The 15,315-nt window shown below is 27.5% G+C and overlaps 4 protein-coding genes across 4 annotated transcripts; 1 reads left to right on the forward strand and 3 right to left on the reverse strand.

Moving 5' to 3' along the window:
• Nucleotides 1-7,513: 7,513 nt before the first annotated feature.
• On the forward strand, nucleotides 7,514-8,237 carry OCT59_016433 (uncharacterized protein; the record flags this gene model as incomplete). Its single annotated transcript, XM_066132472.1, has 3 exons — nucleotides 7,514-7,652; nucleotides 7,900-8,049; nucleotides 8,116-8,237. 3 exons carry the CDS (start codon nucleotides 7,514-7,516, stop codon nucleotides 8,235-8,237), a joined length of 411 nt encoding a protein of 136 aa, XP_066003451.1.
• Nucleotides 8,238-9,816: 1,579 nt separating this feature from the next.
• On the reverse strand, nucleotides 9,817-10,530 carry OCT59_016434 (uncharacterized protein; the record flags this gene model as incomplete). The annotated part of the gene is made up of 1 exon (XM_066132473.1): nucleotides 9,817-10,530. The coding sequence occupies one exon, from the start codon at nucleotides 10,528-10,530 to the stop codon at nucleotides 9,817-9,819; it is 714 nt and encodes a 237-aa protein (XP_066003452.1).
• An 83-nt stretch (nucleotides 10,531-10,613) lies between these two features.
• Nucleotides 10,614-11,104, reverse strand: OCT59_016435 (uncharacterized protein; the record flags this gene model as incomplete). The annotated part of the gene is made up of 2 exons (XM_066132474.1): nucleotides 10,614-10,901; nucleotides 10,997-11,104. 2 exons carry the CDS (start codon nucleotides 11,102-11,104, stop codon nucleotides 10,614-10,616), a joined length of 396 nt encoding a protein of 131 aa, XP_066003453.1.
• Nucleotides 11,105-11,219: 115 nt separating this feature from the next.
• On the reverse strand, nucleotides 11,220-12,426 carry OCT59_016436 (uncharacterized protein; the record flags this gene model as incomplete). The annotated part of the gene is made up of 3 exons (XM_025324184.2): nucleotides 11,220-11,482; nucleotides 11,932-12,269; nucleotides 12,344-12,426. The coding sequence occupies 3 exons, from the start codon at nucleotides 12,424-12,426 to the stop codon at nucleotides 11,220-11,222; spliced, it is 684 nt and encodes a 227-aa protein (XP_025187470.2).
• Between the last annotated feature and the right edge of the window lie 2,889 nt (nucleotides 12,427-15,315).

The following is a 15,315-nucleotide window of genomic DNA, read 5'->3' on the forward strand; positions in this document are numbered from 1 at the left end:
AAATTCTTAATAAATTGTTCTTTTAGTTTTAATTGGTAACTTACTTATGCTTATGACATTCAATAACTAATTCTGTGCTTATATCTCGACCAACTTGATTGATCAAAAAATAAATAAATAATAATAATTTCTTTTGAAACTTTTTTTTTTAAAAAAATCATTGAATTAAATTTACTTGCTTTCTACCCTGGATACGTGTCTAATAATACAATTATTACATGATTGGTCACTACGCCTTATGAGTTACGACATTTCCATTTCCAATTTTTTTTTGATTTTTTTTTAATTTACATAAATTAAATATGATCATGATAAAATTAAAATGAACGACTTCTTTGGATTTTGGTCTCTTTCTCTTGTTGAAAAATCTTATCTGTTATCATTATTATTATAATTAATGTACAATAAGACAATAATATTCAATGTAATGTTCTCAATAAGTTACTTCTTCATATCCGATTAATTTAAGAATTATTCACTTTGATGATAATAGAAATATATATACCATTTGCTATATCTGACATCATTAAACTTTTGCAGATTAAAGACTACCTTCGAAAAAAAAATTTTTTTTGAGAACTACTTATTTTTTTTTTTATTTTATATGAGCAATCAATCAAATAATTCAACATACTAAAAAAAGAATTAAAACAACGAAAATTCAATTAATATTAGAAAGAAAAATAAAGTTTACTGCAAAAGTAAAATGTAGTAGAATGATTTTTGAATGAAGGCAGGTTGTTTTGCGTAATCAATGATAATCTTATATTTATCAAATAATTGTGAGAATAAAGATCAATGTTACGGAATTATTGACAACGCTATTTGCAAAAAAAAAATTAAAAAGTGAATGATTATTTTTATTGAGAGATCACGTGCAATAAATATCATGAGTAATGGTGATAGGATGTGCTATAGTATAATTATTAAGTTTGTTTATTTTTTTAGAAAATTGTCTATTACATTTTCCATCAGCGTTAGATACTGTATGACATAAATTATTACAAATTTTGGAAAATTACGTTGTTTATTTAACATCATATTTTAATTTTTATACAGAAAATTAAATTTTTATTATGAATAATCTAAATATTGGTGATATTTACATTAAATAATTTGAATTGTGTAACATAGAAATGCATGATATGTCTGCGCCTGATCTATTCAGTTAAAACAAACAAATAAATAAAAGATTAACGAATATTATTTTTCCTACATGAGATTTTTTTTTTTAAGTAAACTTACAACATCTATTTCATTTTTTTCTATTCCTGACGCTTTTCCTTCCTTTGTTTTCCATTCCTGGCGCCTTCCTTTCATTTTCCTTCATTCCTGATACTTTTCCTTCCTTTGTTTTTCGTTCCTAGCACCTCCCTTTCATTTTTCTTCGTCCCTGATGCTTTTTTTTTCTTTATTTTCTGTTTCTGACGCTTCCCTAGTTCTTTTCTTTCATTGTATTTTTTTTGTTTCTAACACTTCCCTTTTGTTGATTTTCATTCTTGATGACCTTTCTTTCATTTTTTCTCTCCTAACATTTTTCTTTTATTTTTTGTTTCTGACGGTCTCTTATTTGTTTTTTTTTTAATTTTTACCTTGTTTTCACTCATGATACTTTCCTTTTATTGTTCCTTACTATCTTAATCATATTCTATAAAAATATTCAATAAATACCTTTTAAAATCCATTAGAAATAAAAAATCTGCATCAAAAAATTGTAAAAAAATTTTTATGTAAATCAGTAATGTTAGTAAAAAAAATTCTTAATCACAATGATAATAATAAAATATTATTATTTGTTTTATTTTATTTATTTTAATAAAAGAAGCGTAATTACAGTGAATATAATGAAAATTGCTAAGTAATAAAGATTTTGAATCATATCACATAATTATTACATAATAAGTGATAAACTGTACGGTATAGCACTTATTAAGTACTATGTATGTCCTATTTAGATTACCCCGTATAAATAATTTGACTTGTGTAACATTAAAAGTGTAATATTCTTATGTCTAATATATTTCGAGAAAAATCTTTAAAACTAATATTTTTTTTATTCTAATGGATTAATACTAACAAAAAAAAAAAATATTCTTTTTTGGTTTGGGTCAAGACTTTTTCGATATTTAGTGAGATTTTTTTTTAGTCAATGATATTATTTCCGACTAATAAATTTGAGTGAAAATTTTTTTTTTGATATTGACAAATTTTTTTTTTTAGCGAGATTGTTTTTAATTATATAGATACATAACAATATTAATAAAATTTTTTGATAAATCTACTGTATATAACTAAAAAAACTATATAACTAAAAAAATTTGTCTGACATTTGGATTAGTCTCCGCAAAATAATTTGAATTGTGTAACTTGAAATCCCATGTCGTATAATTAAAACCCGGGACATGCCTCTACCTATTTATTTAAAAAAAAAGGTGATCTATTTATTTAATGAAATTTTACCTTAATCAGTTCAAATTTTTCGTTTTTTTTCAAACCGAAAGAAAATTTTCTCCCTTTCTTTTGTTTTTTTTTTCAACCGAAAAATTTGTTTTTTCTCATTCTTTTTTCGTTTTAATTTTTTTTTCCAAACTGAAATTTTTTTTTTTATTAAATAATCCTATTATTTTGGTCTTTTAAGACAATTTTTTTTATATTATCTTTTTTTTAGACTGTATTGTTATTTGTTTTTCGAAATTTTTTTTTTCACTCTTTTTGGACCGAATTATTGTCCTTTTTTTCAGAATTTTTTTCGGTACTTACTTTTTTTCAGTTTTCAGAAATTTCCCTTTTTTTTGAACTGATTTCTTTCTTTATCCTTTTTTATTTCCCCAAATTTTGGTTTTCTTTTTCTTTCAATTTTTCTTATTATTAAATAAAGAAATAAAATATTATATTAAATAATTATATTTACAAATCAATATAACGTGTAGGAAAATTGACCGACATCATTGATAGAAAGATGATTAAGATTTTCAATTAAATTGAACACTGGATAAATAGTTTGAATTTTAAATTCATGAAAATCAAAAAGAAATTATTAATTAATTGAAGAGATTGTTGATTTAATAATAGACTATTATAACCAAATCCGTATCCAAAATTCTCTAAATAATCACCAGATTTTGTTGAATAAATTTTAATTCAAATGGTTTAGTTAAATTAATAATTTATTGAATAAAATGAGTATCAAAAGAAGAATAATAATAAATGAAATAAACAGATTCTAATACATTTAATTGTTCAAATATTTTTCCTAAGTTGATTATAAGTTTTAAAATTAACATAATATAAAATAATAAGAATAATTATAAAATTTATAATTAATTAATAAAAATATTTGTAATATTTTCATAATATTAAAATTTTTTCGAAAATACTTCTAAAAATTAATCAATTTTTATTGATAATTATTTTTTCACAATTCCTTAATTAATCCAAATTTCATTCTACACTCATTAATATATATAAATAACTACATTGCTGTAAATATAATTTATATCATTCTAATATTATAAATATGATTTAATATAGAAAATTTCTTAATTTACACGGGGTGTTCATACACGTATCACGTGACTTTATTAAAAAGTTATGTAAAAAAATTTTTTTAATAAATATAATTTTAAAAGGAACATGCAGTATGTGTATTTTTGTCTGTTCTGCAAGTTTACTTAAAGCGTCAAAGTTGATTTTGAATGCCAATTTTGATTATTTAACAAATTCTTTTTTTTCCCTGTTTTCGTTAAATTTAATTCTGCCCAACATTAAATGATCAGCATAGGAAATTTACTTTTTTGGAAACCCGTGTTTGAACACCCCGTGTACAAATAGAAATCGCCTAATTTATTGTTTTTTATTAACTAGTGTATGTGAGTTTTAATGCTGAAAATAAAATTTATGCTAAAGATTAGAGGTTGATTGAACAATAATATTAATAATCTTACTCATCATACAGTAAAAAAAAAAATATTAAAATTTTTTTACTCATATCAGTCATATGTTTAGTATAGGAAAGTGGTATTTATTAATTCAAATAAACAACAAAAAAAATATTAATTTAATCTTTTAAAAAAAGCTCAAAGCACTCTTTTGCTTTGAAACTTACTGATAAAGTTTTGAAATCATTTTTTAATAACAATAGATCAGTGTATACAATACAGCAATAGATAGATATAAAAAAAATTTTCTGGGGTTTTTTTTAATAACAATAGATCGGTATAGTATAATATATAGATATAGAATTTTCTGTGATTTTTATTTTATTTTAATAACAATAGATATGATAAAAGTTTTGGTAATTTTTTTAATACCAGTAGACAATAAATAGATATAATAAAAATTCTTGAGACTCTTTTTTAATAACAGTAGATTGGTAATAGACTATTATTAACTTATTAAGTTAATGATTGTTTTTTAGTAGTGGTGCAGACTTTTGAACCTTAGGTAGTTATGTCATTTTTTTCAACATCCCGACTATCCTGTCACATTGTTGTATGATGCCATAAATGACTTTTGCCATATGGAATTTTTAGACTTTTAGACTTTACATGAACTTTTGATGTAATTACTTTTATATTTTTTAGACTTTATATAATTGTAACTACTTTTAAACTTAATATACTTAACATTAATATAAATAATATAAATTTTTTTTTTTTTATTTGAAAACTGCTTTTAAATTTTTTAAATTCGAAATTTAACACATCGCCATATACTACTACTAAGATTTTATAGATTTACAAAATCCAATCTTTCAGGATGGAGAAAATGGCTTGTGTAAAGAACTAAATATACCTAATACTATAAAGTAATATAGAATTTAATCCTATTGACATAGTTGATGATATTTTAAATACTAGATTAGAGTAAATTGCTTACATGCCATCATTATGAATTTATATCCTTTGTTTAAATACTAGTAATAGTAAAATTGCATATAGAAAAATGTTAAATAATGCTATTAATTAAAAGAAGGAGTAATTGTTATTATTTTTAATTATATATAAATAATAAAAAATATGCTAATTTATTTAATATTTTTATTTGTTTTAATTATTAGAGATTTTTTTAATAACAATAAATTGCATTGGTATAATATATTGGATCTAAAAAAATTCTCTGGGACTTTTTCTAATAACAATAGATTCAATAGATTAGTATAAACAAATTTTCTGAGATCTTTTTAATGACAAATTTATTGGTAGTATAATAGACAGATATAATAAATTTATTTGAGATTTTTTTTTAATAATAATTGATTGATATTGTTAATAGATGGATATAAAAAAATCTTTTTAGTAATAGATCAGTATAAAAATATTTTCCAAGATTTTTTTCTATTTAATTAATGATAGATTGGTAATAGACAATTAATGTTTTAGTAAGATTCTTTTTAGTTCCCATTAATAAAAATTTTTTACAATAATAGATTATATTTAATGAGATTTGTAAAAAAGTTTCTTTTTTTTTAATAACAATAGATATGATAAAATTTTTTTGGTGATTTTTTTTTAATAATAATATATTGGTATATGGTGTAAAGTAACAGTGAGTAGCTGCTAGTTATTTTATGATAAAGAATTGGGCAATTTCTTTATGAGATAATTTATTTGTTGCATATGCAACGTTATCGCCATCCTGTGATATCATAGCTTGTGTAATATTGTGCTTCATTATTACACTATTATTACATCATTCATCACATGTATTACAAAAGCTTATTTTATTATAAATAAAAATTCCCACAATTTTAAAAGAATGATACAACTCTTCCTTTGTTCATTGTCACACAACTGGCTATTTAAATGACTCAAAATGGAACCTTTGTATGAAACAACTTATTATCAAGATAAAAAAAAAGTTTTTAATAAAGGAATACTGAAACTTTCTTTTATGGAGTTTTTTTTGGTTAAATATAAATACACTGGCTGAACTTGTTTATTTGCTAGATAGAGACAACTTTGAAGTTAACCAAGGTTCATATAATGTTTGTTTCTACCTAGTAAAATAAAAGAAACAAAAGTTAACTCAATATTTAATACATAGAACAAATAGAACTTGATAAAGAAGGTGAAAGTAACACAAATATTCTTACGGGCCTATTCTCAGGATGGAGCTGGAAGGTCTTGACTCAACACAATATCCTCTGCTAAGTCAACCTTTGGGAATTGTCCATTGGTGCACATTTTAGTTCTTGGAAAATTGCTGAACACTATATAAGAGAATATGGGATTTGTAGTAAAACGATATAGAATTGAATACCACAAGCTCAATCATCTAACTCACCAATCATGGTTAAAAGATAAACTCTTGCATGCAGTTAAAACAAAGCCTATTGAACAGTTATTCCCCATGAATAGTTGAAGAAGTTCACAAGCAAATGTGTGAGTCTGTACTTTATAAATGCAGAAAAGTAGATATCAATGATGCTTTTGCTTATGATTATGATCAATTAGTAAGTTCTATTAGGAGATTGTATTAGGAGATTGTATTAGGAGATATGGTCATATGGGATTAGGATTAGATTAGGGTATAGATTTAGGATATGGAGTTAGGATTCAGCTTCTAACCAATATTTCAATTTACTAGCTCTAGTTTTTTATTTACAGACAGCTAACAACAGGTCATACTGCAGTTTTCTTGAACTCAATTGAAATGCTTTAATTTCTTCCTTGTTTGTAATTTCTAACTGGATTGATTTTGACCACACTTGGAGTGTGAATTTTTTAAATGAAGCAAAAAACCTTTTAGATTAAAAAAACTACATTACTATAAAAGAAAAGGTGCATTTTTTTTTATTTTGCAAAGAAGAGTAACTCCTAATCACATCAAACACTTGACCTGATTCAGGAGAATTACTGGGTTTGTTCACTTGGTATCTACTCCAAGCTTTCAATTCAGGCATCCTAACTTTATTGTTAGTGAAAGTCTTCTGGTTCTGAAGGGAAAATTGGCTATGTATTTTTACTGCTAAATAAAAAAGATGCACTACTAACAATTCCTTCTCACAACAGGTAAAGACAGAATGTTCACAATGTAAGAAAGACTTGCAAACATTCTGGTAGAGGGTGATCAAAGAATGTGAAAGGGTTAAACAAAAATGTGACAATGAAGAGAAAGAAAACTTTAACCCATCATTAAAACACTTTCAATCCATTATTTCTCCTGTTTGCCTTGTCAAAGGTAATACAATTGCAAACGCTTTTCCTGTTGATATTGATAGAAACCAACTTGTCAGGCATCTCAAAAAAGGAATTAGGGAGAAGATTGATATTTCTGAAAATGTCAAGGCAAAGGACCTAAAGTTATGGAAAGTGGAAATTCCTGACAACCATAACAATTAGCTAAGAAATCACTTCAGAATAAAGATGAACTTCTTGCAACAAAGAAGATTTCAAAATATTTTCCCTTTATACTTTCCGAAGAGTATGTCTATATCATCATAAAGTTGCCATGTAAGTGTTAGATACAATGTGCAATTTTTACATTATTACCCTTGTAATATTTACATAACATGTTTTTGTTTTCAATTCTCAGCCTGGAAGAAGCATTGTTATGTATTCCACCACCCATTATGTATTCTCCAAAATGTACTACATTGAAGGCCACTACAAGGGTCAATGGTGACCCGCCAACAAAAGTACTTCTATGGGGTGACTTTTTCAAAGAGTTAATCAGTTCCAATTCAGCCAACAACTGAAATTTGAAAAACTGCAGTTTAACCAAAATAAAGTGGTATTCTGTAAAGAGAATGTTCGTGTTGCTATCAACAGCAATATATGTATGATATTGAATTGGCTCATGGTGCCAGGTTATAACTTTTCAAGGCATCAAATTTATACATCTGGTGTACCAGATTTTAACTGTTATCTGTTGGAATTATTGATCTTGGTGTTAAAGTCAAAAGAAAACATGTTTTAGAAAATATAGATGACCAGATATTTCCTGAATTTTACTGGGCAAATAAAAAAGCAAGAACAGTGATCCAACAAATTTACAATTATATGGGAGTAAACGAACTTAAATATGGCATTCTTACTACTTATGATGGTTATTGGTTTCTATACCGAGAGTATACAGAACTTTTAATTTCAAAGACTCTTTTGTTATAATCAGAATCTTCATCAGTATTCAAGATATATGCTTATCTAGCTCAAAAAGCAAATGAGAATCTCCATTCCACTCATCCTCTAGTGCTAGTGCCAGCTCACAGAAACACTGGGTCACGTGTTCTTTGATCACACCTTCTAGCCAGACAATGGACAAACAATCGACTTCTAGCACATTAGTAAATCAACAATTATCTTTCAACATCACCCACAAACAAAAAACAAAAAATGGCTTTGAATAGGGCTCCAAAATTTACCAATATCTTTGTAATTTACCAAAATATTTTGACACAGATTTGGGATCTTGAGTTCTTCACAGGCCAGATGAATTTCCTCATTTACTGAAACTAACCAAAATTGGAGTCCTAATCCTGAATTGGATTTTTGTATTTATTAGCATTGTTTTACACTACATGATTTGTTAGAAAAGCTGAAAATCAACTTTTGATGTCTATAAAGTCTTCTACTCACACAAAAGTAATTACCACATTGCCAATTTGTTTTCACATGTTTTTCCTGAAATCAAAATACCAGAAGCCTACACAAAAAAAGAAAAGAAGCGTTAAAAACATTTCCTAAAAGAAATTAAAAAAAAAATAAGTTTTGAAGTGAACACGCTTCAAAACTTACCCATTTCATTTCCAAAGTTGAATACCAAAAACCAAAAAAAAGAAAGTATAAGAAGCATTAGAAACACGTCTAAAAAATAAAAAAAATTATTAAAAAGTTTTGAAGTGAACGCTTTGAAACTTACCCATTTCCTAGCTTTCTGAAGACGAATACTGAAAGACCTAAAAAAAGAAAGTATAAGAAGCATTAGAATGCTTCTAAAAATTAAAAAAAAAATTATTAAAAGTTTTGAAGTAAATGTTTCAAAACTTACTATTTTGTTGAAAGATTCTGATGCTGATTACATAATTAATATGGTTATTGTTAATAATAGTAAGAAGAGAAAGGGGAACTTGTTCTGATAATCACTCTGTCTAAAGTTTTTACGGAAGAAAAATGTCTTTTGTAAGAGTTTTTACTAAAACAACCCATACAAAAAACCACAAAAATGGAGTCAGCATACAAATTTATAGAATATAGATATAGGTTTCTAAAAGAAGCCAAGAAAAATTTTAGCGTGAACTCCAAATACACAAAAAACAGCTCAGAAAGAGAACCAAGTAATAAAGAATTCAACAAAACAAAGAAATTTCCTTGAGTTAATGTGAAATGATGCTGTACACAGAAAAGAAACAATACAAGATTAAAGTGTAAAATACACCTCAAAGAAAAATCACATGACTGTAATTTCAAAATCTTACTTGTATTGGATATGATTTATTTTAATTGGAGTAGTGTTGGAGTGATATCAGATATAGATAAACATAATTGAAATTTAGCATTAATAGAGGCACAGTAGATATGCGCATAGATAGCGAAAAAATTAGCATTAGGTGTAGGAGTAGCAGAAGAAACCCTCATTCTATGGGTTTCCTTTAGACTTGCTACTCATTTTATTTTATCATACTAAATCAATGAAAAAATAAATTAATAAGATTTTAGCTCAAATTGGATTTTAAATTTTTGCGATAAATGTATGTAAATCTACCAGGAATTTTTTATTTTGATTGTAATCTAGTTTCATTTATTACATTTTTTCTTGTATTTATTTGCATGATCTTCTGATAGTTAAAGCTAAAAGTAATCTTATTTCCAATAATTAAAAATCTGACAAATTGATCTTAAGAACATATTGAGTCAAATTTTGCTTAATCCAAGATGTTGTATAATCCCATCCTATATATTCTGTATCTGCTGTTGTAACATACTTCTGTTCACAAAAATCATCAAACAGATCATTTATATTCGGGACAACAAAATATAGATTGATTAGTTGATAATCATTTATTTTACTTTCCAATTCGCTGAGACTTTTTACCTTGATACTATGTTTATCTGCAATTGTCATCTGATATAAATAATGAGTTCCATCACAATCAGGCGCAATAGAATCAATAGATTTAAAATTAGGACTATCGGAAATGTTATAACACTCTGAAGATATTTCATCAATTTTACGAAACTGTTTGTGCGTTAACCCCTTAAGTGTTAACTCTTCAACAGGCAGTTTTTCAGAGTCTTCATTGATATCTTTAGTTAAACGTCGCACCTTAAATTTTCCACCTTTTTGCAAGATATCATGAGCTAACAATTCAAAGAGTTTGCCAGCTAATGGACCAGTCTTTGCAAAATTTTTGATTACATTAATAATTATATCTTTTGTGTTCTTTGCATAGTGATCATACAAAGCCTTAAGTATTTCTTTTAAAGCGATAACATATTGTTTATTTTTAAAATCAGAACTGGGATAAATATGTATAGCTTTCCCAGAAGAATTATCTTTTAAATCTCCTCCATCATTTCTAAGGTACATATAAGCATCACACTGAGAAACTATATCGTCAATTTGTGGTTCATTATCATATTCATTAAAAATTCGTCATAGTATACAACCCATCAAATAATTAATTCCTCAACTTGCTCTTTAGGTATTTTATGCTTATAATCCCTTTTATCCCATTCCCAAACATTCCAAATCTCCCAATCTATCCAAATCGGTGCATAATATTTCCAAACACAGTGTTTAGCAAATTCATGCCAGAGATCATTTTTTGGTACTGTGACTAGAAATGTGAATTTTGTTGTACATAAAGAAGGGATTACAGAATCAGTAATATAGAAACTATTTATTGGGAATTCGCCTCCTAAACCCTGAGGATATTTGATTACATCCATGTTTTTTGACTAATATGAATAGTATGAGATTTGCCTTTGTTTAACTGTTGATAGATAAAATCTGCCGGAAAATACTGATGAGTTATATAGAAAGCAAGATATACCGAAAAATGTGTTTTGCTAATGTCAGGTGATCCAATTATAATACATCCTTTTTTTCTATCATCTTTTTTTTCACTTATAGCACGATCATTTTCAATCTCTTCAATCATCTGCAAGTATGAAGTTTTTATTAGTATATCCTGTGTTGATATTCTATAGACTATTCCATCTGGTGTGCTATGGAGATGAAGAAATTTCACCAGTGGTTTGGGCTTCCCAATTCCATTATCTTTCGACAGAATCCATTGTGATATTGTTTGTCATGGGTTCATCATTATCAAGTATTAGCTCATTATTTTCTACAGAATTCATTGTGATATTGTCTGCCATGGGTTCACCATTATCAAGTATTAGCTCATTATGTAAATTTAACATTATATGTTCACCCAGAACAATTTCGTTCCCTTCAACTCTCATGTACTTGGAATATGGTTCTGATGAGTATATATCTGTGTTGATATGGTCTGGCAATTTAAGGATAATTTGCACTTTATAAAGATCAAATGATCAATCTAAAAATTTTTGATCAGACGATCAACTGGTTTTAAGGTTGCTTATCTAAACCTCTCCAAAATTTTACGATTAGTTTCTCCAAGATTTTACTATAGTTTTATTATAATTTTGGCAAGGTTTTGGCAGTTTTGGCATTTATAATAGGTTTCATCAAGTTTTGCTTTTCTCCCGAGTTTCGCCAACTTTTTAATAAGACTTTTATATAGTTTCAGCAAAATTTCACTATTTCAGCATTTTGCCAACTTGCCAAAACCCCTAGTTTCTCCAGCAACCTTAACTGGTTTACGGTTAGAAGTTTGATATTCATCTGGTCATCCTACTTTGATTTGGATACTGAGTTTAAAACAAAAAAGAAATCAGATATAAGTTAATAAAAGATCTGTGAATTTCTTGTTCAAGAGGTAAACCATTGGGAGACACTTACCAGTGGTGTCAGGCAGTAGGAGGTAGACAATGACGTGGATGTGTTTTGCAGTGGGGTTTGTGCCAAAATACTCTTCAATAGTATCAAAATCTTCTTTTAACTTCACAGCTCCAAAATTTTGAGCAATATTAGTATCTGTATTAATTTTTAGCTTCTTCATTACAGGAATATCGACTTTCCATAATGTAATTTGGTTGGCATCAAAAGTTTTAAACACGTTCTTCTTGTAGACTTTGATGCTATTCCTGAGTTGTGAAATGGTTTTGATTCTATCAGTTTCGATGATAAAAACCTTATCTTTACCTACAACGAAACAGCCTAACATGATGTCAGTATATCTGCAAACGTGAAAATCGTGGGTTAAAAACAAGGATCAAAAAATCAACTTTTCAGTAAAATGTCAAATAAAAACCTTTTTGTATATCTTGTATACGATCTTATATTTTCAGATGGGAAGATTTCAGTTTGTACTGATGAACCGTTTGATTGATTCATATTGTATTTATATTAAATCAAATCGGCAAAAATCGGTTGATATATGATGATGATGATGGGTGATGAATGACGAAATATTCTAGATACTTCAAAAAATTTTATCAGGGGTTACATTTTTGTGTGGTATAATGGTTATCTTGGTGACTTTGCCTGACGTTCAAGATTTTAACTTGACCCAATACTGACCCCACAGGGCGCAGATGAATTTTAACTTTGTCTGACGTTCAAGATTTAAACTCAACCTGATGGAAGAAGTCAAGGAAATCATCAACAGTTAGTTGTGAATGTTAAAAAATATTAATTTTCAAATTTTAAATTTTCACTGTTGGGTTTTCGACCGGATCATGTTCGTTGCCAAAATTGGGAGAAGAACCGTACTACTTGTGAAAAAGCTGTACGTTTAGTTAATTTTTATGGGATTTTCACAAGATTGAGAATATTAACAATGGGAGTATCTTGGATACAAAACGTAAGTGGTCACAGGAAACATCAGACCAGAAAGGTAAGTTTATAAATAAAATTTCTATCTGTGTAATTTTCCCAGCGCTACCTTACAAAGCCCTCAATGTACTTTGTGAAATTGGTTTTTGACCTTTTTCAGAACTCAAAGTGAAAAAAAAGATCGTAATATAGGTGATACTGTTGAAAGTATATCAGACGATTACATGGAGCTACTATCTGTTGCAAACAGTGTTACAGCTAAGAAGCTTTCTGAGATTGGTATAAGAATTGCATGATGCAGTGTTATATTCCTTTCCGAACGTCACAAAAATGATATTTTGCGGAGTAAATTTAGTGATTATCAATAGAGAAATTTCGAAAATTTCTTTCGTAAGAGAATATCTCACTTGATATTTGTTATATAATAGCAGTTGTTAACAAGATATTGCATTATGACTTTAGAAAGATATAGAAATTAGCGCGCAAATCTTTCCTCCGCTAGATAAAATTGAACAAATTCTAAAGGAGTATAATGAATCTATAAAAAATGCCAGATGGTGTTTACATAGATATTGATTTGGTCTTTTTTGCTCCTAAATACCAAACGAAGTACAAATTCTGGAAATATTGGTTGTCAAAATGGGTTGACAACGTGTACCAAAAATTGTAAGTTTCTGCTGTTTACTACTGTTTGTTATTATAGTTTTGTTAATCTTTTATATTTGTAGTTTGATATGCTTCCAACTCTTGAAGTATGTTCTAAACGATAAATCAACCAGCGAAAGCTAATATCGAATTTGGTTAGTGAATTTGTCATGTGATGACATTTTCTTTGACACAAATAATGTTATCCGAATATTGACGTAAGTTTCATGTACCATTTTTATTTTTTATATATATGAAATGGCTAAATATGATATATTTCTATAGTAGCGAAATAGAAAACACTGACCGTAAAAAACCAATAAAATTTCATTATCTAAAATGGAAATAACTTACAGGTCGGTTTTCTTGAAGTAGTAGGTAACACTATAGTTGAAGATCATAATTGGTGACCTACAAAAGATATTAAAAGGTTAGAATTCAAAGCATTTCTATATATTAAATACTTGAGAACTCATGATGCGTAATTTTTTGAATAGCAATGCGCTTGTCATTTTTTCATTTAGAAAAATCTACGCAAAAAAGGAGTAGTTGACGAAAAAAAGCTCTTAGTAATTTCTCGAAACATTTGGAATCCTAGTAGATAGTAAGTAACATTTCTTTGCATGTTTGTGATTATCAAACTATATACTATATACTTCCTAAACTTTTTTTTTCTTAGTAAGGGAAGGATTTCGCTTTTTATACTATGAATTATTATGATGGAGCATATCTTTGACGATAGGATTTTTCATTTGCGATACCAAACACTCTGGCTCAATTATATTTATTAGAGGACATTAGGACATTATTAAAGATTTGTTATCATTCAGGGTAAATTAATTTTCACAATTGCAATAATATTTTTTAACCCACCTCTGAATTCATGATCTTCTTCGTAAACAGGCTCATGTTGAATATCTCAACACATGAATAATTGAACTACTGTATTAAGAGATGCAACGTCTAGACGCCATTCATGTTATACAACGACAGCTGTTGATGCAGGTCCTCAAAACGCAGAAAAAGTTAAAAGAAATTCTATTAAAAAATAACCTTAAATCTCTATTACATGTAATAAGGAAAGAAGGAATAATATCTGATCAGATTATAGACAACAGCACAAAATTATATTTCCGATATTCTAGTTGTGAAGAAAATTATTCTTTCTGACCCAAGTACCTTAAATATAAAGAATGCTATAACTATATTTTATCATTGCTTCAGTTGTCATATTATGCTAATAAATAAACACTTATTGTATACAATAAATATTGGACTCGTTAAAAAATACGAGCCTGAATTGAGTGTGAAACTTTGTTTCTCAATATATCAATCATTTTACAAAATAATAAAGATGCCACCTAAGTATAAAAAGCGATGAAGAAGAAGGATTTTAAGGGAGGAATTTGCCGAGCCCTAACCCATATGGTATTAAGTCTAGCTGTTATGTTGTTAAATATTGATAAGATTTTCTGTGCCTCTGTGGCGTAGACTACATCACGTAAATTGATTTTTACAGCGATTTTAGTGACACATGCAGAGATCTCATTGGAGATTTTTTGCTTGAGAAATTGCCACATGGTAGCGATCCCTATGAATATCGATGCACTAATGAATGACAGCGGCTAAGGCCAAAATTGGCATGCTTCCCGAAGAGCTGAATGATGTTAAACTGGACATTATTAGATACGCAGTAAAGTTTTTTAAGTGTGTTTACTGGTGGGTCAATGTCAGATTTTTTTAGATAATAACAGCTAAAGGTCTTTTCACAGTTGGAAAAAAAGGCTCTTTTATACTTTATTC

This window comes from Rhizophagus irregularis, chromosome 24 (assembly GCF_026210795.1).
Source record: "Rhizophagus irregularis chromosome 24, complete sequence".
NCBI lineage: Eukaryota > Fungi > Glomeromycota > Glomeromycetes > Glomerales > Glomeraceae > Rhizophagus > Rhizophagus irregularis.